The 19,039-nt window shown below is 38.2% G+C and overlaps 2 protein-coding genes across 4 annotated transcripts; one reads left to right on the top strand and one right to left on the bottom strand.

Annotated features, from left to right (window-relative positions):
- Nucleotides 1-192: 192 nt before the first annotated feature.
- On the bottom strand, nucleotides 193-3,262 carry LOC114871101 (centromere/kinetochore protein zw10 homolog). Its single transcript, XM_029176583.2, has 9 exons — nucleotides 3,053-3,262; nucleotides 2,745-2,947; nucleotides 1,866-2,670; nucleotides 1,642-1,790; nucleotides 1,480-1,580; nucleotides 1,228-1,403; nucleotides 948-1,154; nucleotides 596-867; nucleotides 193-441 (listed from the first exon to the last, which is right to left on the bottom strand). The coding sequence occupies exons 1-9, from the start codon at nucleotides 3,087-3,089 to the stop codon at nucleotides 226-228; spliced, it is 2,166 nt and encodes a 721-aa protein (XP_029032416.1). The 5' UTR covers nucleotides 3,090-3,262; the 3' UTR covers nucleotides 193-225.
- A 705-nt stretch (nucleotides 3,263-3,967) lies between these two features.
- Nucleotides 3,968-18,969, top strand: LOC114871609 (protein bark beetle). 3 transcript variants are annotated; one of them, XM_046285206.1, is made up of 22 exons: nucleotides 3,968-4,181; nucleotides 4,298-4,594; nucleotides 4,666-5,904; nucleotides 7,923-8,092; nucleotides 8,154-8,347; nucleotides 8,418-8,592; nucleotides 8,660-8,829; nucleotides 8,896-9,134; nucleotides 9,196-9,445; nucleotides 9,527-13,013; nucleotides 13,088-13,739; nucleotides 13,812-14,210; nucleotides 14,281-14,558; nucleotides 14,642-14,895; nucleotides 14,966-15,177; nucleotides 15,251-15,375; nucleotides 15,441-15,671; nucleotides 15,738-15,863; nucleotides 15,937-16,195; nucleotides 16,269-16,470; nucleotides 16,546-16,793; nucleotides 16,862-18,969. In XM_046285206.1, the coding sequence occupies exons 3-22, from the start codon at nucleotides 5,587-5,589 to the stop codon at nucleotides 17,651-17,653; spliced, it is 8,781 nt and encodes a 2,926-aa protein (XP_046141162.1). In that variant the 5' UTR covers nucleotides 3,968-4,181; nucleotides 4,298-4,594; nucleotides 4,666-5,586; the 3' UTR covers nucleotides 17,654-18,969. The 3 variants fall into 3 exon arrangements, with proteins under 3 accessions (XP_046141162.1, XP_029033551.2, XP_046141163.1); XM_029177718.2 differs by having other exon boundaries at nucleotides 4,298-5,380; nucleotides 5,442-5,904; XM_046285207.1 differs by having other exon boundaries at nucleotides 4,298-5,904; nucleotides 16,862-17,042; nucleotides 17,115-18,969.
- The last annotated feature ends 70 nt before the right edge of the window (nucleotides 18,970-19,039 follow it).

Below are 19,039 nucleotides of genomic sequence, written 5' to 3'. Positions count from 1 at the left end.
TAAGTATGGCAATATAAATATACAAATAAAAACATCAGATTGTAAATAAGAAATACTTTAATATTAGCAGTATAATCAACCAACGTTTGTATTATATAATTCAATACGAAAAACCTACGCATGTTTCTATTTTTTATATCAATTATACTGTTAATATTAATCATAACTATAAGGATGAATAAATGCAAAAGGTTTCTTCCATGTACAGATTTATAAATTTTAATATTATTTTATAGAAGCTAATAAGATAGACCTCCGTTCGGTGTTTTGAAATAGCGCTCTAATTAATTGTTTCACTTGAGATACTGTAAATTCACGCGCAAGCGGCCCTTTACCGCCGTCCCACCTAATTTCAATTTCTTTCAGCGATGCACCTAATACTTGAATTAATTCTAAAAACTTCTCCCACTTTCGTACGTGTTGTTGGATATTTTGAGGATCCTGAAAACAGCAATTTTTTCTAATCATTTTTTACAGGCACATCTCACAGAACTTCTACTGTGATAATCACATACATATTTTTTAAATGTAATTTAGTCTGCAATAAAAGTTCTTAAAATACTAAAACATACGTATCTTTGCAACTTAAACTTACCGGAAAGATTTGTGGTGCACGCTTAACGATCATGTTAAATAATGCTACTAGTTCAGTTGCAACATCAGCAGGAATGTCTTCGACGGATGTTACTCTAATTATTAGATCTTCGACCATAGAATTCATAATGCATCCTACAGCTCTACAATATATATTTACCGGCAACACATCTAGCCAAACTGTTTTTAACAATTCCAATTGTCTAATGCATTGCCTCATTGCACGCTCAGTGCTAGGATGTAAATCAGAAGTTTGACCTAATGCTGACAAACCTTATTTCAAAATAAAACATTTTAATTATATATTATGTATATCATGAGTGAATGCACTGAAACATACTAATGTTACTAACCAGACTCTTTGAGAATATCAAAAATAATATTTCGTTGGTACTTCATATGCTCTAAAAAGCACGTTGATCCTACATCTCTTAATACTAGTACCTGATCAGCAAAAGTTAAATTACATTTTTTCAACGAATCCGGTAATTTGTCTCCATATTCGTATCCCAATGTGAGAAGATGATGTGCGAGATACATACAATTATTATGGAATACCGCTAAATGAAAATATAAATTATTTAAATTTATATACAAATTTCAATTTCAGTTTAAATATAATTAGATTCTCACCAACTTGTTGCGGAATTGTTTCTAAAAATTTTCTGTGGTGTTCAGGCACGAGACCTGCATACATTTCAAAAATATTCCTACACGTATAAAACAGTCGGACAGCGCACGAATCTGAACTGTAACACGCTTCGTCCAAAATATTTCGTGCAAGATCTAATATCTCTTTTGTATTCTTGCTAAAATACAGTTTATGTAATAAATTGTTTCCAAATCTTTATACATTTAACATAATTTTTTAAATCGTATTTATACCTTATTTGACACTTAGGAAGTTGAAACGTACTATCGCTTAATTTTTTGTCAATCTTTAATTTTTCATAATCATATGTGACGTCTGGAAATTCAAGTGGTTCCTAGAACAACAATTAAATCAATCTCAATTGAATAATACACAATGATTTAAGAAGAACTTACTTGGGGCTCATACATGATACAATCGTGTAAATCTTTCTTCATAATGTTCCGAGCTTTCGCTAACAAATCTTGACAAACTTTGTTAATGAACAACTGATCAATATTTTTCGTGTATTCTGAGAGGAAGAGTTGATCGTTCGTGATGAACCCTGAAACAGCAAACATGAACTGTTAAATATAATTAAAAGGAACAAATGTTATAATAAAATAGACATTGGCCCTACCAATTTTAACTAAGAAATATTGGAAATCATTAATTGCCTGAACGATGGGTGTGAAATTTTTCAGATCAGCGTTCGAAGTTGGAATAATTCGCGAGATACAGTCGGCTGTTAATGAAGTTGATAATCGATCCAGTAAATGAGGCTGTATCTGCTTTAAGAAGGTTTCCTCATCATATACGATCACGCTGAAATACTGATGAAGAAATTTGAATAGCAATTCTAAATTGTAAAGTACGCTCTTGTAGCTCGGCGATTTCTTTTTGTTCAGAACTTCGACGGTGAAAACCTTCTCGTCGACCACGTACACGGAACAATCATCATTGATGATGGGAGTGATGATGTAGTCCATAAGCATTGTAGAGAATCTGTGCAGATGACTTGAGAGATTGTCTATATAATGCAAACCCTGAATCAATTCTTGCATATCATCGAATTCATCTTTTACGCTTAATGTGACGATCTTTGCGTCTTTTTCGTCGATGCCGGTCCAACAAATTCGCTCGTACAACAATGACGATGTGTCAGATAAAAATGAAGTATACAAATTCAAACATTCTGCCTCAATTGCTGTGTAAATATCAAGATCGCGTAGACCAGTTTGTGGATCATTTAGGATACTATACATATGGCATAATGTCTTAGCTACATCCACATATCGTTTTTCTTCCTGATAACTTTTTACAGATTTTATACATTCATGTAGTGTTAAAAGTTGATTTGATAGTTGTAACATCATGTTTGATTCTTTTAGAGCTTCTGATAGTGACTTTAGCTCCTTTGTAGATCCTGATAATTCTATCTTAACCTGGAGCAAATAAATTACATTTATAAAAAAATTCATAATTCACACAAAATCACAAATGTAAATTGACCATGTACCTGATCATCTATTCTTCTTTGTAAAGAATTCATTTCTTCGAGTAATTTTTCACCTTTCGATACCAAATGTTGATCTCTCGTGAGTTTTGACATAAATTCGACATAATTATCGTCCATAAAATCTTTAACATCATATTTTAATTTTGTTATTTCCTTTTGTATTTCTGATATTTTTTCGTGTAAATTAACTTTCTCCAATTTCCCTGTCCAAAAAGAGAAGATAAACAAAGATGATTAAACAAAAACAAATAATCATTTATTTAAACATTTAAGTGTATTGTTGCATGTTTTGCAGTTTGTATACATACCTGCTGTGATCAACACATCAGTTACAAAAGATGTCATTTTGATTTCAAGTAATCGCGTTTGTATTCAAATCACCTAATATAATTTACTGCTAATTGAGTACCAAATAGTACCATTTCACACTTAATTAAAAATTGCCAGTATAAAAAATAACCTAAACTGCACCGGTACTTAACCTCTCACGCTTTATTCAGTTGTAGAAGACTGGACATAACTTTGTTTTCGAGGAATCATGATTTAGGGGGTCCCAGATACCCCCAGATGAAATTAAGTTTGCATACAGAGAACACACCTCAGACTGACATCTGAAAAGACTTAACTTTCAGTTCCTTTGATTCTATTTTTTTTTAGAAATCTGTCAAAAACAGAACAAGACCAAACAATTATTATTATAGTTGTTTGACAAACTTGTATTTTTAAAAAACCGCCATAAATCAAATATTTTTAAAATTTGACTCAAGCGCCATCTATACAAAAACCGCGGAAACTATTCAACAACTTACCGACTACATGGGAACACTATCGCCCTCTATTGGAAAATCGCGGAACCTACTTACCGACTAGTTTCTACAGTTTTCTGTTAGAGGACGCTAGTGTTCCCGCGTAGTCAGTAAATTGTTGAGTAGTTTCCGCGGTTTCTGTATAGATGGCGCTGGATACGAATTTTAAAAATATTTAATTTATGGCGGTTTTTTAAAAATACAAGTTTGTCAAATAATTATTTCATAATTTTTCAATCTTGTGCTGATTTTGACCGATTTCTAAAAAATAGAACTAAAGAGAGTCAAAACTGTGTCCTCTCAGTTGTAAGTGCGAGCTGTGGTAAACGATATCCGTTATTTTCAGATAGCGCTGCAATCGGAATTGATTTCTAACCGTTGCACATTTCGAAATCATTTATTAGAATAAAAAAATAGAATATTAACTCAGCAGAATCGTAAAACAAATTGATTTAAATTGCTTCTGTAAAAATATGGACCAATAAATTATATATAAAGTGTTTTATCCAACGTAAGTAGAACTGAAAGGTATAAATGAATTAATAATGTTGTGACTATCTTCAAAACTTAATCAACAATAATGTTGCCATCATTATTACAAGTTTCCATCTATGTGCAGGTATTAACAATTGTGAGTATTGATTAAAAGTGGTACCTATACCACTGTTTTAATGCAATGTAGAAGATTTTAGGGACACGAAATTTTCTTTATTTTTAATATGTACAATTTTCATTTTCCATTACTAGAATCAATATGAATCGACTTCAAAACCGCCAAGTGGCATCGACAAAGGCAGGTTTCTCAGGAGGAAACTCACCTGTTTCACAACCTGCGTGACGTACCGAGTACCGTGTCACGTGACAAGTTTTACCTTTCATCGTTAGTAGGTGGTGGTGGTAGTAGTAGTAGTAACAATACTATAGTGTTTTATGGTAGGTACGGTAGTGGGCCTACGGGACGACGCGAGGTAAGGCGCGTCCACTGGAAAGACGACAGGAATATAACGAGTCGAACCAGTGAAACCGCGCCCAACGTGACGCCAGGTGGTCATCAAATCACTACAAAACTATCCATGTTTTTGTTTTACTCATTACAAATATCCTATAAATCGTAGAGATCATTTGGTACCATTGAGAAGTGTCCACCGAGGTGTAACGCAAACGCTTCCTTCTCGACTGGCTGGGAGACAGGAAAATACCTCTGTGAATTGTGATTGCAGTGATTCAGTAACAATCTGACGGTGAATACATATTCTTTCTGTATAGATGAACGTGTAAAAAAAACACGGAGCGTCTTCTGAATTATTAGTAAAAGGGTTTCATGACGGGAGAGTAACGGCAGCGGTGTAACCGAGTCGCTACAGTCGAGCTGGGATCTCTGGCGCGTGAAGGAGTACGTTGAGAAGAAAGGTTAATGCTCGAATTTAAAATACAGTGCACCTCCGCGTTTGCGTACTGCCAGCGAGGATATTGTCGCTTGGAAAGCCTGTCTCGATCGGGATTCATAGATCCTCCCGTGCATATTTGAGTGAAGCCTGTGATTTAAGTTGAAAAACATGCAACTGAACCGTGGTAAAAGGTGATCCTAGATTCACCGAAGAATATCTTTACAATGGAGCATGGACGATTTCAATAAACTATTGAAAATTTATATTTAAACCACGGTCCAGACATTCTCCTTGCGACACGCCGAAAGTAATCATCGGTACATCAACGTAATCAGTGAAAGTATAGATCCGATTACGCGTTGCGGATCGAATCATCGTGTGACGCATCTGATAAAGAAATATTTATAAAACGCAGACGATTATACATGTTTCAACCTGTGAGGTAAAAATCGTTCATTCGTGGATGTTTTATCGGTAAATAAACATCGTTATCTTTTTTTTAGAAATCGACATTATATTGATCTATCTAAATGTTGCAACAAGTGTCATCGAAACTATCAAGCGAGGCATCGAGTGAATTAAGGAATCGAAAAATCATCGATTCGTACAGTCGAATAATCTTACCGAGATATAGCGTGTAACGACAAAATGCGTGTTCTCTGCCTGTTTCTTATTTTTCTGACCGTTCATGGCCAGTCGGACGAGGGGTTTGACCAGTCCTCTATTTATTACACCGAGCCGACTTTCATCAATGCGAGCAACAGCAATGCAAACGGGGGCCTTACGGAACTTCACGGAGGTCAAATCGTTAGGGGCCAACGATTATTGGAAAGATCGAAGAGCCCTTATCTGGTGCGGGAAGATTTATTCGTCGAACGCGAGGGAGAGCTGGTGATAGAAGCAGGGGTGGAGATCCGGTTTGGTCCCATGATCGGAATCACGGTTCGTGGGATCGTCACTGCGAAGGTAATGATTCCAAAAACAGTAGAATCACATCTAATTCATATTCTTTGAAAATTTACACTGGTATAATACTAGATAATAAAGAACAATAATTATCATGTAGGAATGTGGAGATTTTGAAGCGGATATTTTTACTTGTATGTGTGTACATTAGTCAAGAGATATATCACACATTCACAGAAAGGATGAGCGTTTATCTATGTATATGCTAACGTTGAATGAACATGACTCATCCGGACGTACGATTGTGCACGTGTTACTACGGCATCCCAGAAGTGACAGTAATAATTCAAGTTCCCAGAAAATTGTAGGGTCATTTAGATTTCGTCACAGTGCGCAAGAAGATCGAAGTATAATATAATTTCACGCAATTTATAGCACAATGCGAATCTATCGGTGGTTGAATAAAACTTCTCCTGGAATCAATATCTCCATGGAGATAATATCAGTAGCAAGGATTTAATGTGCTTCTATAGGAATTTTTCATTGGCAGCGAAGTGAAATATTCGCCAATATTCCGCCATTGTCCTTTCGTACGCACCCTCTCAGGTACCCAAAGGATTTCTGGTATTGTCCTGGTACCCCGGTACGTACGCGAAACTTCATCCGCAAAAACGCAGTAACCCTATACCCCGGTTTAAATCTGTCTTTCCGGTGCAATTAGAATCAGCCAGGGCACTCGAATACCCTTAGGTTCGTTTCGCCTCTCGTTACGCGCTACTTAAGTCCCGTAGTCGAACGTTGTTCATTGCGGTTCTTAACGCGCGGAAGAACAACGGTTCGATGTCCATTGAGAAAGAAAAGTTTCACGACTTTACGGACAACAAAGAATAATTTACGTTCCTATGGATTCCGGGAAAGGCGCTTGAAAGTAACAACTTGTTGCGAAACGAGAGCAGTGGTGGATTTTTGCAAAGGAAGAAGAGATGGAATTCGAAAACTGCTAATATATAGGAGAATTTTTTAATTGATTCTCTGAAACTGTAAAGGGAAGAGGGATTGGGACAGAGTGTCTCCTCTGTCAAAGGACGGTGAATGACCGGAAATTCCAGAAACACGCAAGCTGTGTTGATTGTCCCTTTATTCGCATCACGTACCGTCAGCGTATCGTGCCTGTGGAGTACACGCATTGCTGCACAGAATTAGTATTATTAATATTCCAGTACCTGAAAATGTACCTTTCGATCGTGAAGATTGTACTTCGTGTCTTTCCATACTGTTTCACTAATCTATTGTAGCGAACGGTAATATTTGCTCAAAGCATTACGGTTTTAGCGTTTATCTGATGTTTCCAATATACAGGGAGTCTCAAAAAAGGGCTATTTAGATTTCTAAGTTTTGTATAGGTCCTATACAAACTAATTCCGAGCAGGTATGCAACGTGGAAGGCAAAGAAAGTTCCAAGTTCTCAAAGCCTTTAATCAAAATTTTTTGGACTGATGGACTGATAGTATTCTAGATTTAGAAAATTCTTGCAAGGAATTATGAATGGATTAAAGGCACAATTGCGTGAGCTTATAGCTGTTGTTCGCGTAAAGAGAGATGGTCTTAGGGTGGTTAAAGGAAAACGGCTGGAAGTAATCCACTTAAACGGGTATACGGATTCTAATCGGAGCGTTTCCGCGAGGGCAGCCCGACGAAAGCCCCAGCGAGGAGGCAACTAATAGCTCGATTAAGAACGAGATACGAAGAGCGTGTACAGTGTAAAAGGAATGAACGAGTGAATCAGCTCTACATGCACCGCCTCCATCACGCGGTGCGTTTCAGGTCACGGATCAAACAGCGGTTCTTGGCCTGAACTGTTAACCTTTGACCTCGCTAATCCTCTTACGCTCCAGACGAGACCTTCCTCCACCTTCTACGCGTACACGAATTATACCGATCCTACCATTCATGATCTTGTCATAGAGGAATTATATCGTAACATCTAAATAATGCATCATGATTTGTATGATAGTTTCAAGTATGGAATACTAAACGAGACGCACAGATTTACATATCATTTGCACTTTCTGCTTTAGGGAGAACCACAAGCGCCAATTTTATTAACAGCAGCAGAAGCTAATAATCAGGTTCATCCTGTTGAATCTCCACTTTCGATACGACTGGTAGATGGGCCAACTCCATCCGAGGGTCGATTAGAGCTTTTCCATCGAGGACAATGGAGAGCTGTTTGTACGAATTCCAGAAAGTAAGTGTTCCTTTATCACTCGTTTACTGAAGCTCAAATTTCATCATTTTGTATATTATAGTTGGACAAGAGCTGATCTAGAAACAGCGTGTAGACAGCTTGGATTCCAAGGAGGACGATGGTGGTCGTGGATAGACAGGCAATGGCCCGCGAAACCAAGATTACTCTATGAGCAACCAGGCTGTAGAGGCACTGAAACATCTTTAACCAGCTGTGAAAAATGGTCTGATAGACAACTTGGTGGTGGTGTCTGTGGTAAATTTCAAAGCTAGAATAATAGAGATTGTAATATCTCAGAGAAAGTAAAGGAATAAGATGATTTCAGATTATCATCCTGATCTTGGAATATCGTGTTTGCCTCGTCATGATGGGGCCACAAAAGCGATCAAGCATTGGAGAGGTATTCGTTTCGAAGAGGCTTTGTACGATCGTCCACTGATCCAGGAGAACACTCTTTATATAAGGAAATCGAAGTCACTTTTAAGAAACGTTATAATAGAGTAAGTATTTCTATTAAACCCTCAAGACTCTGTATTCGGTTTTTGGTAACATTGTTTCTGTTAAAAGGCACGCAGGAACGGGCCGAGAATATAATGTTACAGCCGCGATCGATGTCGAGGGTGTTCCACCGCAAATGGAATCAATTTCAGTCCTTCATGCTGCTTTTACAGGCATTAACGTCACCACACCGAACGCTCCTGTTGTAATAAACAACTGCACCATTCAGAACAATAGAGGTAATCGTTTAGGTACAATTATCTCTTTGGTACATTTCACAGTTATTACTTATTATCAATTTGCAGGGTATGGAGTTTATGTAAACAGTTCCTCCGGTATGGCGTACATTAACAATTGCTCTATATTATATAACGGAGCTGATGGAATTAAGTATATTCATTTTGATGAAAGACCAGATGATAAATTAGATCGTACAGAAGTGTTTGATTTGTGCACCTTTCCAACAACTGCCGGTCAAACTTTTCCTGTTATAATATCCATGGAACAGAGCAAGTATGCGCCAAATACCAAACGCTGTCCACAGGTAAATATTCTTAAGAATATTAATATATCGAAACCATGTCTGAATACAATCATATTTTTAGCACATATTCACGAGACCGGGACACGTGCTGACCATGCACTTCTTGCAAATGAAGACTAGCAGAAATAACAGTGCATTCATAGAGGTGTACGATGGTATAAGCGAAACCGAAAAACTACTAGCCAGAGTGAGAGTCGAGAATGGCACACTTCCTCAGAGTGTCACCACCACTCGTCAAAATTTGTACGTGAAATTCATTGCCGACCCACGGACGAATACGATCATTTTTGTACGACTGTCTTCGGGTTACAGTAAGAAATTAAATAACCTTTGCAATTGAAACTGTTTAAAGTTTCTTTGCGTCATTAATCATAATCTACTTGTCATTCCAGAGAAAACGTACGATCTGAACGTAACTGGAAGCGTAATAGCCGGCAATAACGGAAGAGGAATTGCAGTGGAGAAGTTGCGATCCGCTCTACACGTACACGAAACTTCAGTATCCAGTAACAAGCACGTAGCAGGTGTGCATGTGTCAGGTGGTGCCGCGGATGTGAATATCACCAGTAGTCGCATTTCTTTTAACACCGGGGACGGTGTTAACATTACCGTCACGGGAGGAAATCGCAATATATCACGGACAAGCATTTCCTCCAATCAGGGTTACGGTTTTGCAGTGTGGTTGAACGATAGCTCCTCCACTGAATACGTATATTTCAATCAAACCACTGTGGTCGAGTATTCCCAGATATTCCGGAACAAGGATATCGGTATACTAGTCGGCAATGCAACAGGCGATTCTTATGTAAATGTGACTGGTAACTGGTTCAACAGCAGCGCAGGCACAGCGTTACAAGTAGAATCTAGTTGGAGACAGAATGAAGGCTTGTTGAGGCTCCAAATTGGTCACAATTCTTTTGTACAAAACGCAAAGTTTGGAATTAAACTAAGCCCAGCTCTCAACTTGGAAGCAACTATTGAGTACAATCATTTTAGAGAAGAATCTAATGGATGTATATTAATAAAGAACCCTCTCTACGAGGAGTTCAATATAATGCCAGCTGATATCGTCATAAGGCACAACGAATTCTATAGCAATCGTGGTTCTTTCGTAGTGAACGTTGGTCTTTCACCATACAGTGATGTTCAAAAATTATTGTTCACCAGAAACTTCTTGCGCGACAATCGTGTTAGAGAGCTATTCGACAACGGCAATATGATGAGATCCAGGTTGATTCCTCGTTCTAGAGTCGCGGCTGTCGTGGTCGTTTCCTCGAGCAACGTGGAAGTATTCCGTAATATCTTGCACAATCCTGAATCACCATACGAGATCGGATCCCACTTGGAGGATCAGAGTAAGGTTATCAATTGCACCTACAATTGGCTTGGATTTGCTGAAGAGAACAGAATATTCGAGAGGCTGTTTCACAGGAAGGACAGATACAATCTAGCCAAGATAGAGTATCTGCCTTATCTATTGCACAGCAGCAATCCTGGAGCTAATACGATCATAGCAAATCCATCCTTTGTTCCACGATTCGTTACACCAGGTACAAATTTAGTCGGTGGCGAAGTCGATGGTCTGGAATTCTTGAACGCTGGCGAATACATCGTCGAGCGTGATATCAACGTGCGACCCGATGGTAAATTGATTCTTCATCCTGGCGTCACTCTACGTTTCCCACCAGCTGTAGGGATGATGGTTGCCGGTAAACTGGACGCTCGTGGAAAACGACCCAGCGATATTTTGTTCACTTTGAAAGAAGAACTGGTGATGGACTCGAATAACGACACTCTGATGGACGAAGGTCTAAGTCAGATGAACGAAATCGACTCCATCCCTGTGCGACTTCTCGGAGGCAAAACGAATCTTGAGGGAAGATTGCAGGTGAAAGTAGGAGAAAAATGGGGCACTGTTTGCAATTATGGCTGGACGATACGCGATGCAGCCCTCGTTTGCCATCAATTAGGTCTCACCCTGGACCCTGATAACTGGCTGATGGAACGTTCTCAGATTCCAAATGCAGGCATCAACGAGGACATCGTTCTCAGTAACGTCAGGTGTACTGAAAATGACAATGATCTGTCCAAGTGTCGAGCAGAAACAGAACAGAACTTTGAGAATTCTTGCACTCATGAGAATGATGTTGGTGTTAGGTGTTCAGAAGCTGCATGGGCAGGCCTTCGTTTGGGACCATTGGCGCAAAGAAGCGATCTTCAATTCGTGACGATAGAGAAGGCAGGTTTACTTGATTACACCACGAACTCGTTCAAACCAGCTTTGCAAATAGACTTTGCAAGACACTCGCTGGACAGCGTTAGAGTCATTGACAATCTCCAAGATGGCTTAGGTGTTTTGTACTCTGATATATATTCTGTGGATGCAGTAAACGTAGTAAGGAACAGTGACTTCTCTCAGAACGGTGGCAGTGGTATAAGCTTCAAACAATTGGGTATGGAGATCATCAATTCCAGGATTGAAAACAATAAAGTTGCAGGGATAAGGCACAATCCTGCTCTCTCTGCTGTTCAACAAAGAGAATTCGCTGGCTGGTTCTTAGGTGTGCCAGATATGATAGACTCTTCTTACAATCCAATAATCATACCTCATTATATGAGAGATATAGAATTGGCTAATGAAGAAACCAAGTATTTAATCACTGCGAAGGTCATTGATGATCCTATTAAACGACGTGTCAGTATTAGATGCAAACCAGGATACGTTATTGGTATTCAGCTGCTTAATCCCATTGAAAATCGCAGCACAGAGCAGATAACCTTTATCGATACCAGTAAAATTACCTGGCAATTGAAACGGGACTTGGCAGTATTCCCTGTTACCTCCAGCTCTTTTATCATAGGTTTAGACTATGATAGCGGTGCAAAGGCACTTGGAGGCGCGGTTATCGTCATCACAGCTCTTCAAGCTCCGATACAAGATGTAAGAAGCAATACTGTGAGAGGTCCCATTCCAACTCTTCTAGTTACTAAATCCAAAATTAAGAACAATAGGAAGGGTATACTTGCTTCGTTCTACAATAGATACTTGGACGAGATCGGTGATCATTTCCTTCGAAAAGCGAACGAAACCATACAATTAATTGGCTGTGAATTGTCTCACAATCAAGAGGAAGCTATTTATGTACACTCCCCTCATTGGAACATCTTCCGGACAAACTTGTCCGAAATTGCAATTCATATAAACGATAGTCTGATCACGGATAATGGTAAAGGTATATATCAGTTCAGTCGTGATGCAAGACACTCCAACAATCTTTTCCATTGGATAATGCAAGACAGTACCATTGAAAGAAATAGAAAAGGTGGCTTCGAGGTGCTGTTACCTGATGTCTGGCAGTACAACGAGAATTTCACTCACACTTTGTACTTTGGCAATAACACCTGGAGGAACAATGAGCTATTTAGCTTCATAGTTGATGGACATTTTGCTACTTTGAACATCTCTCACAACAGATTCGAAGGAAACCGTTGCAAAGCTGGTTTGATCTCCATCCGTGGAATGGAGAAGAAGATGAGGATTAATAATAATTATATTGAGAGCAACACTGGTGTGTACATGGTGGAATTTAAAGCAGATAGCCAGTCTGAGATTCTAGGAAACGTGGATGCTCGTTTCTATTTCAATGAGATTAAAAAAAATAGCTACGACATGGTTGGTATGGGACCACGTCGTATCGATGATGGTCCAAGCTATGTTGTTGGTTTCCATGGAATACAAAAGGTACAGATAAAGAAAAACCTGTTCGGTGAGAATTCTTTGGATTACGAGCTACTGGCTGGTATCAGAACAGCCAAGATTAATAATGAGATTGATGTGACAGAAAATTGGTGGGGTACCTTTAATGATACTGAGATAAGGTAATGTAGTATTTCAACAAGTATATTCCACCATCCCCTATTACAAGATGTCTTACATTATCTTTTATTTGCAGGCAAAGGATCTTTGATTTCGACGATTGGAATGACCACGCTGTAGCTAATTACCGACCCTTCTTAACCGGCGATTCTTTCGATTCCTCTGTGTCTGCATCCTGGCAAATCGCACAGCAGGTGGACTTAGATAATTTAGGTGGACGAATAGTAGAGAATTTATCCATACACTCCAGAGACAAACCTTATGTCATACGTTCAGATATCACTATTATGCCTGAAGCCACTTTGCACATTTATCCGGATGTCGTTATGGAGTTTGCTCCCAACGTTGGAATCCTAGTTCTTGGTACTTTGAAGGCTGTTGGTGCGCCCGACCATGAGATTATAATGAAGCCTATGGAGCACGATAACGAGGCGACGAATCCAAAATTAAGGAATGGGAAGATTGTCTCTGTGTCCGAGGAGACGATTCGTCTTTGCAAAGACGGACGATGTTCTTCTTTGTATAACGAAGGATTTTTGGAGTTCTTCAATAAAACTACGTTGCAATGGATACCTTTGTGCGACACAAGGTTCACCGAAAGAAACGCACAAGTAGCGTGTCGACAATTGGGCCACGATTCACTTAATGTCTACGTGTCGTACGATCGTCGATACGAGCTTCATCCTGGTTCTTTAATACGCGTTTGGTCTTGGCCTGAACCATTACAGGTATTTTTCAAACATGAAACGTTTAACATCCAACGAAGAGTATAATTTTTAATGTATCGCGCAATCTTTCAGTGCACTGGCAAAGAAGAAAAATTGGAAGACTGTCAGATCAGATTGAACGGTCAATTATATGGGCATCGATATGACTGCCCATGGGACAGTCAATTCGTCTTTATAAATTGTGGAAAACGAAACCTGGACGATACTCGTGACTACTGGGGTGGAATACGTATCGCCAATAGCGAATTTGAACATCATTTATACGAGCATCGTATTCACGACGTGGTTACTCATGAAACAGTGAGACGTGTTGAGTCAGTCTTGAAATATATTAATATCACTGGTGCTGGAATTTTGCATTTTGAGAAATCAGCTGCTCTACAAACGATCATGAAATCTCCTACTATAATGCATGTCAATGTAACTCGTAGTGCTTATCATGGAATCAATGTGATATCACCAACTCATACAGTTAGTATCCAGTTACAATCTTTGACAACTTAATTACAGATTGTTCATTCATCTTTTATTTATCTTGTAGATCGAATTGCTGTTCAATAATATTAATAACGTGCTTGGAAATGGCGTGAATGTTCTTTCCATAACTGGAGAAGGACGAGAGGCAGATGAAAGTTCATTTACTCCTATCAAGGACCTCAATATTCCTTATAACTTGTTCAGTATGATCGATATATGTGATACTACAAAGGAAATCACTCTTGAGGAACGTGTGATTGTTTATTACAAATATGACAATCATCCTGTGAATTGTGTTAAGATATTCCGTAGTGCTTACAGAGCGAAGCCTTTTGGATTCAGGTCTGCATTTTTCATCAGCCAAAATATTGAACAGTCTGTGTAGTTTGGTTGAAGATGTTTAATAATCATTTCACTTGTTTCAGACTTTTACAGTTCAATCTTTTTAATTCTACTGGGAAGCCTGGTCGTGCTGATAGTATTATCCTCTACGATGGAGACATTTATAATATCACTGCCAAGAGTATAGGCCATTTAGAGGCTAATAGTCTGGACGAGAAGAAATTGTTTAGAACTCAGGAACCCAGCCTTAGTGTAAGACTATTTGCTAACGGTGCGAGCAACGTGCATGGTTTTATTGCGGAAGTTGTTACTCTGCCAATCTCTGCGATTGGATTCAGTGAGTAGTATCATTTTGAAGTAATTCCAGAGTAGAGATAAATATTACTTGTTTCTTTTCCTGTATTTAGATCGTGATGTCCAACATAATATTTCTTATTCTGTGATATCTAACTGCCGTGAAGGAGCAATCAAGTATGCTAGCGCGGGTGAAGTGAACGCGATAATGACTCTTGAACGTAATCAGTTCACGAATAACTGTGAGAAACTTTATGGCAATTTTTCTACTTGCAAGTCAGCTCTATGGTTGGATGTACAAAACACTCAATCTTTGTTCTTTAGGGTAAATCATTCAACTATTATCGAACAATCTCTTTTGATCAAATACATTTATAATACTGTTTTTAATATTTTAGAATAACGTAGTTAAACATAATCAAGGCGGTCTTTCTATTCGTGCTGACTCCAGAGGCTCAGCAACTTCTTTAGAAGGATGGATCCACAATAATTTGTTTGCAGAAAATTACAATAAACCTGCATTGTATGTAAATCATATTTCATTTTTCAAGTTAAAATAAACAATGAACTTATTCAATGCTCTTTCAGATATATAGAAGGTCGTCAGAGCAGTCCATACCAGGAAGTTACAATATTCAGAAACTATTTCACAAAAAATGATGCCCCTTATGATAACAATATTGTCTTAAAACAGGTTGTTAGCAATATGACCTTGAATTACTTGCACGCTAATCTTGGTGCTCATCTCTTAGAAATTTCTGGATTCGAAGGCGTTCGATTGCCTATTTATCAGAGCACATCCCACAATGGCTTTTACAAGTGAGTCTTCCTTAATCGATATTCAATATAAAAGATTGAATTTTGGATTATATAAAATTGTTTCAGGAATTATGCAGTGGATCGTAATGGGCGCAGTACAATAGTTGCTGGAACTCCTGGCCAGCAATATGTTGATAACGTCTTCTTCAATCCAGATAATGATTATGAAATGCTTACAACAAACAGATCACAGTCTGTATTATGTTCTATGTCTTCCATTACAATGCAGTATACGGAATAATAATAATTCTTTATAATTTTACAGGCAATTGGAAATGTGGAGGTCTCACATAGATGCTCGACACAATTGGTGGGGATACAATGAAACGTTAGCAGTGGCTGGTAGAATCAGAGATAGAGGAGATTCTCCGGAGTTATTACAAGTAGATTATCAACCCTTCCACATGAGCAATAAGTCTGTCCTGAATGGAAAGTGTCCACCAGCGTGGGATCTCGTAGGTGACACCTGTTACATATACATTGGTGCTCCCATGGACTTTTTCAGTGCACGAGATTTTTGTAGAGTGAGTTATTAAATTCTTCATTATATCCAACTATCCAGTTTCTTATTTTGATCAATGACATTTCTTTCTTTAGTCTGTAAATGCATCAATGCCGTTCATCATGGGTGATTACCTAGAACTCTTTCAATTTTTGCGGAAGCAACAAGTACGATACGATTATGCGGATCGTGCTTGGATACAACAATTAGATCGTGTGGATCAATGTACAACTTTCACCTACCAAACCATAGAAATTGATCATTGTGCTCAGCCGAGTCCTTTCATTTGTGAGATTGGTATGTTTTGTTAATTAGCACGATGGTAAAGAAACTCAGGGAAGAATACATAGAAGTATATGTGTTTGATTTTAGATCCAAAAGTAAATATCGATCCACTATCGTGGAGGAAAGATATTGTTGCAGTAGCTGTGTTAGGAGCAGCAGGTGTAGCACTTGCGCTGTTAACAGCTGCTATCGCACTTTGGGTATCCAAATCAAAGAGACGAAATATTGAAAGATTGGAAAGGCGAAATTCTATCAGACAATCCTTGCATTCGCTGCGATCAGTTGGCTCTACCTCAGGGTTCACTGAGCTCGCCTATCGACGCAAACCAATTGCGGTAAAAATTAAAAAAGAGTATTGCAGAATAGCGTTTATGGCATATTAATTTGAACATATTGATTTCAGACGAAGCAGTCTACAGACACGCTGAATTCCAAGTCTTTGGATTACAGAAGAATGCTAAATGGAGGAAGCATAGATTCAATGGACAAGTCTCAGCTAAACTCGTCCATGGAAGATAATCAGAGCTACGACGTGTACGAAGCGCACAATCCAAGATACTCGCCGAGTACCAGCGAATTTAAAAGTACTGTTCAAAAATATGGAGCTCCGCAAAGCGCAGACAATCCAGTATTTGATCTAACTTATCGCAATGAAGGTTTTAGAAATCATTCCACGTTCACATCAAGGAGCACCAATGACTGGCCCATTGAGTCAACCACAGAAACAACCACGGATGAGATTCACGCTGTCGACCCTACCAACGAGAGTTCATATCTTAACAATACATCCACTCTTCCTCTGAATGCCAGCCTTGCTCTGACCGACTCCATCAGCGAATTGAAACGCGACATTGAAGCATCAGCTGCTTACAGTCCAATGGATTATGATCCAAGACGCAGTTACGATAATGCAACCTTGACACCGAGTCAAGCATCTGAACCTGTTCCAGAATATGCTCCAGATTTTAATCCACCGATACCTCCTCATCCTTATCATTACGACGAAGGTAGACCCAGAAGCGACGCGCTTTTAGAAACGAATCTTGATACTGGGGAGGAGAAACCCCTTCGTTCCAAGAGCGAAGCACTGTTGGAGACTAATTTGGACGTGTTCCTAGTTAACGAGCCTACAGAATTGACTCAACTTTCGGCTGGAGCGAGAAGTAAAAGCCAACCTTTGGAAACAGCGATGTGAATTGCGAGGAACAAGTGTTTATACGTTGTTGAAGATAGACTGTAAATCGTGCAGCGAATGGAAGGACTTTGAAATGAATTTTTGTTAAGCCCACCGGTTTCTAACTCTTAGGGTACTTGAATAACGGCATACGATTTAGTATCGTTTGAAGGAAAGATCTCAGTATTCGGTTGGCACTTAATATAATGAACATCTTAACTTATAAGCATCAAAGTGAAATTGAAATTGGGATTACCAAGTCTTTTTTCTACGTTTTATATGGAGTATACTTTTAGCACGATCCCATGATGTACCTAATTATGTAGTATGTAGTATATTTACTAATATATTAAGTAGAATAGGTAAACTCGTATTTCATATGTACAGAGAACATATCATACAACGAGTTAGAATATTTTTCACGAATGTATGTATATTCAGTGCTTATATTCAGATGAAATAGATAGAGAAATGACGAATTTTCAGAATATATTTATAAATATATTACACTGCCAGACTGCTGAAAAAGTATATATGTTTTATACTCGCACAAGTGAGGTATACTCACGTGACCATGTTTTGTGATAGGTAACTCATCGGAGTATAAATTACATTATAACTTCATTAGTGTACTCATGGTTCTCATTAAGTGTAATCTATCAAGGAAAACTATATCTATTCATTTGCAATGACCTAATTATTGGATATGGTTTTCCTTATAGATGGTGATCTCACCAAGCGCCTTGAAAACATTTTTATAAGCATTCCATCGTAACAGATTATCCGTCCGTATATGTAAGTTTGTTATACCAGCGAAAATGGCCCTTTTAGGCATGCAATATACTATGGATGAAAGAAGTATTGGCACACATTCTTGCAATTATTTTCATATTGCATTACATTTATATTTCACAGCGTACACTTTATAATGATATTTTAATTCCTAAGTAAAATTGCCAGAATGAAACTGAGTGTGCCAATTCTTCTCAACCCACTGCACATGTATAGAATTCTACAGGCATCAAATGGTGTCTTTCAACGGATCGACGTAAAATAATCATTCATATTTTTTATACTGTTATCATTGAAAGAATTATAAAATGTTACGTCCGATTTATTAAGATGATAACGACTCAATGAACAAAGGTGTTCTATCTATGATGTATTCTTCCAAGGAGAAAGATTTACAAATGGAAGGAAAATAGTATTCCGAAAACCACGTGCATTTCAGGGCATAATACGTATTATATTCGTTCGGTGTTTTTTTTAATTTAATACTTGTACATTGAAAAATTGTTTACGATGAAACTAATAAATGAATTGCATCAATCATTTAATGGAGAGAAATTAATTATTGACACGGTGATTATGAAGGGATCGACGGATAAATAATGAAAAACTATTTTA

The sequence above is a fragment of the Osmia bicornis genome, chromosome 3, assembly GCF_907164935.1.
Source record: "Osmia bicornis bicornis chromosome 3, iOsmBic2.1, whole genome shotgun sequence".
NCBI classification, from domain to species: domain Eukaryota; kingdom Metazoa; phylum Arthropoda; class Insecta; order Hymenoptera; family Megachilidae; genus Osmia; species Osmia bicornis.
This window is presented reverse-complemented; position numbering and strand designations above follow the sequence as displayed.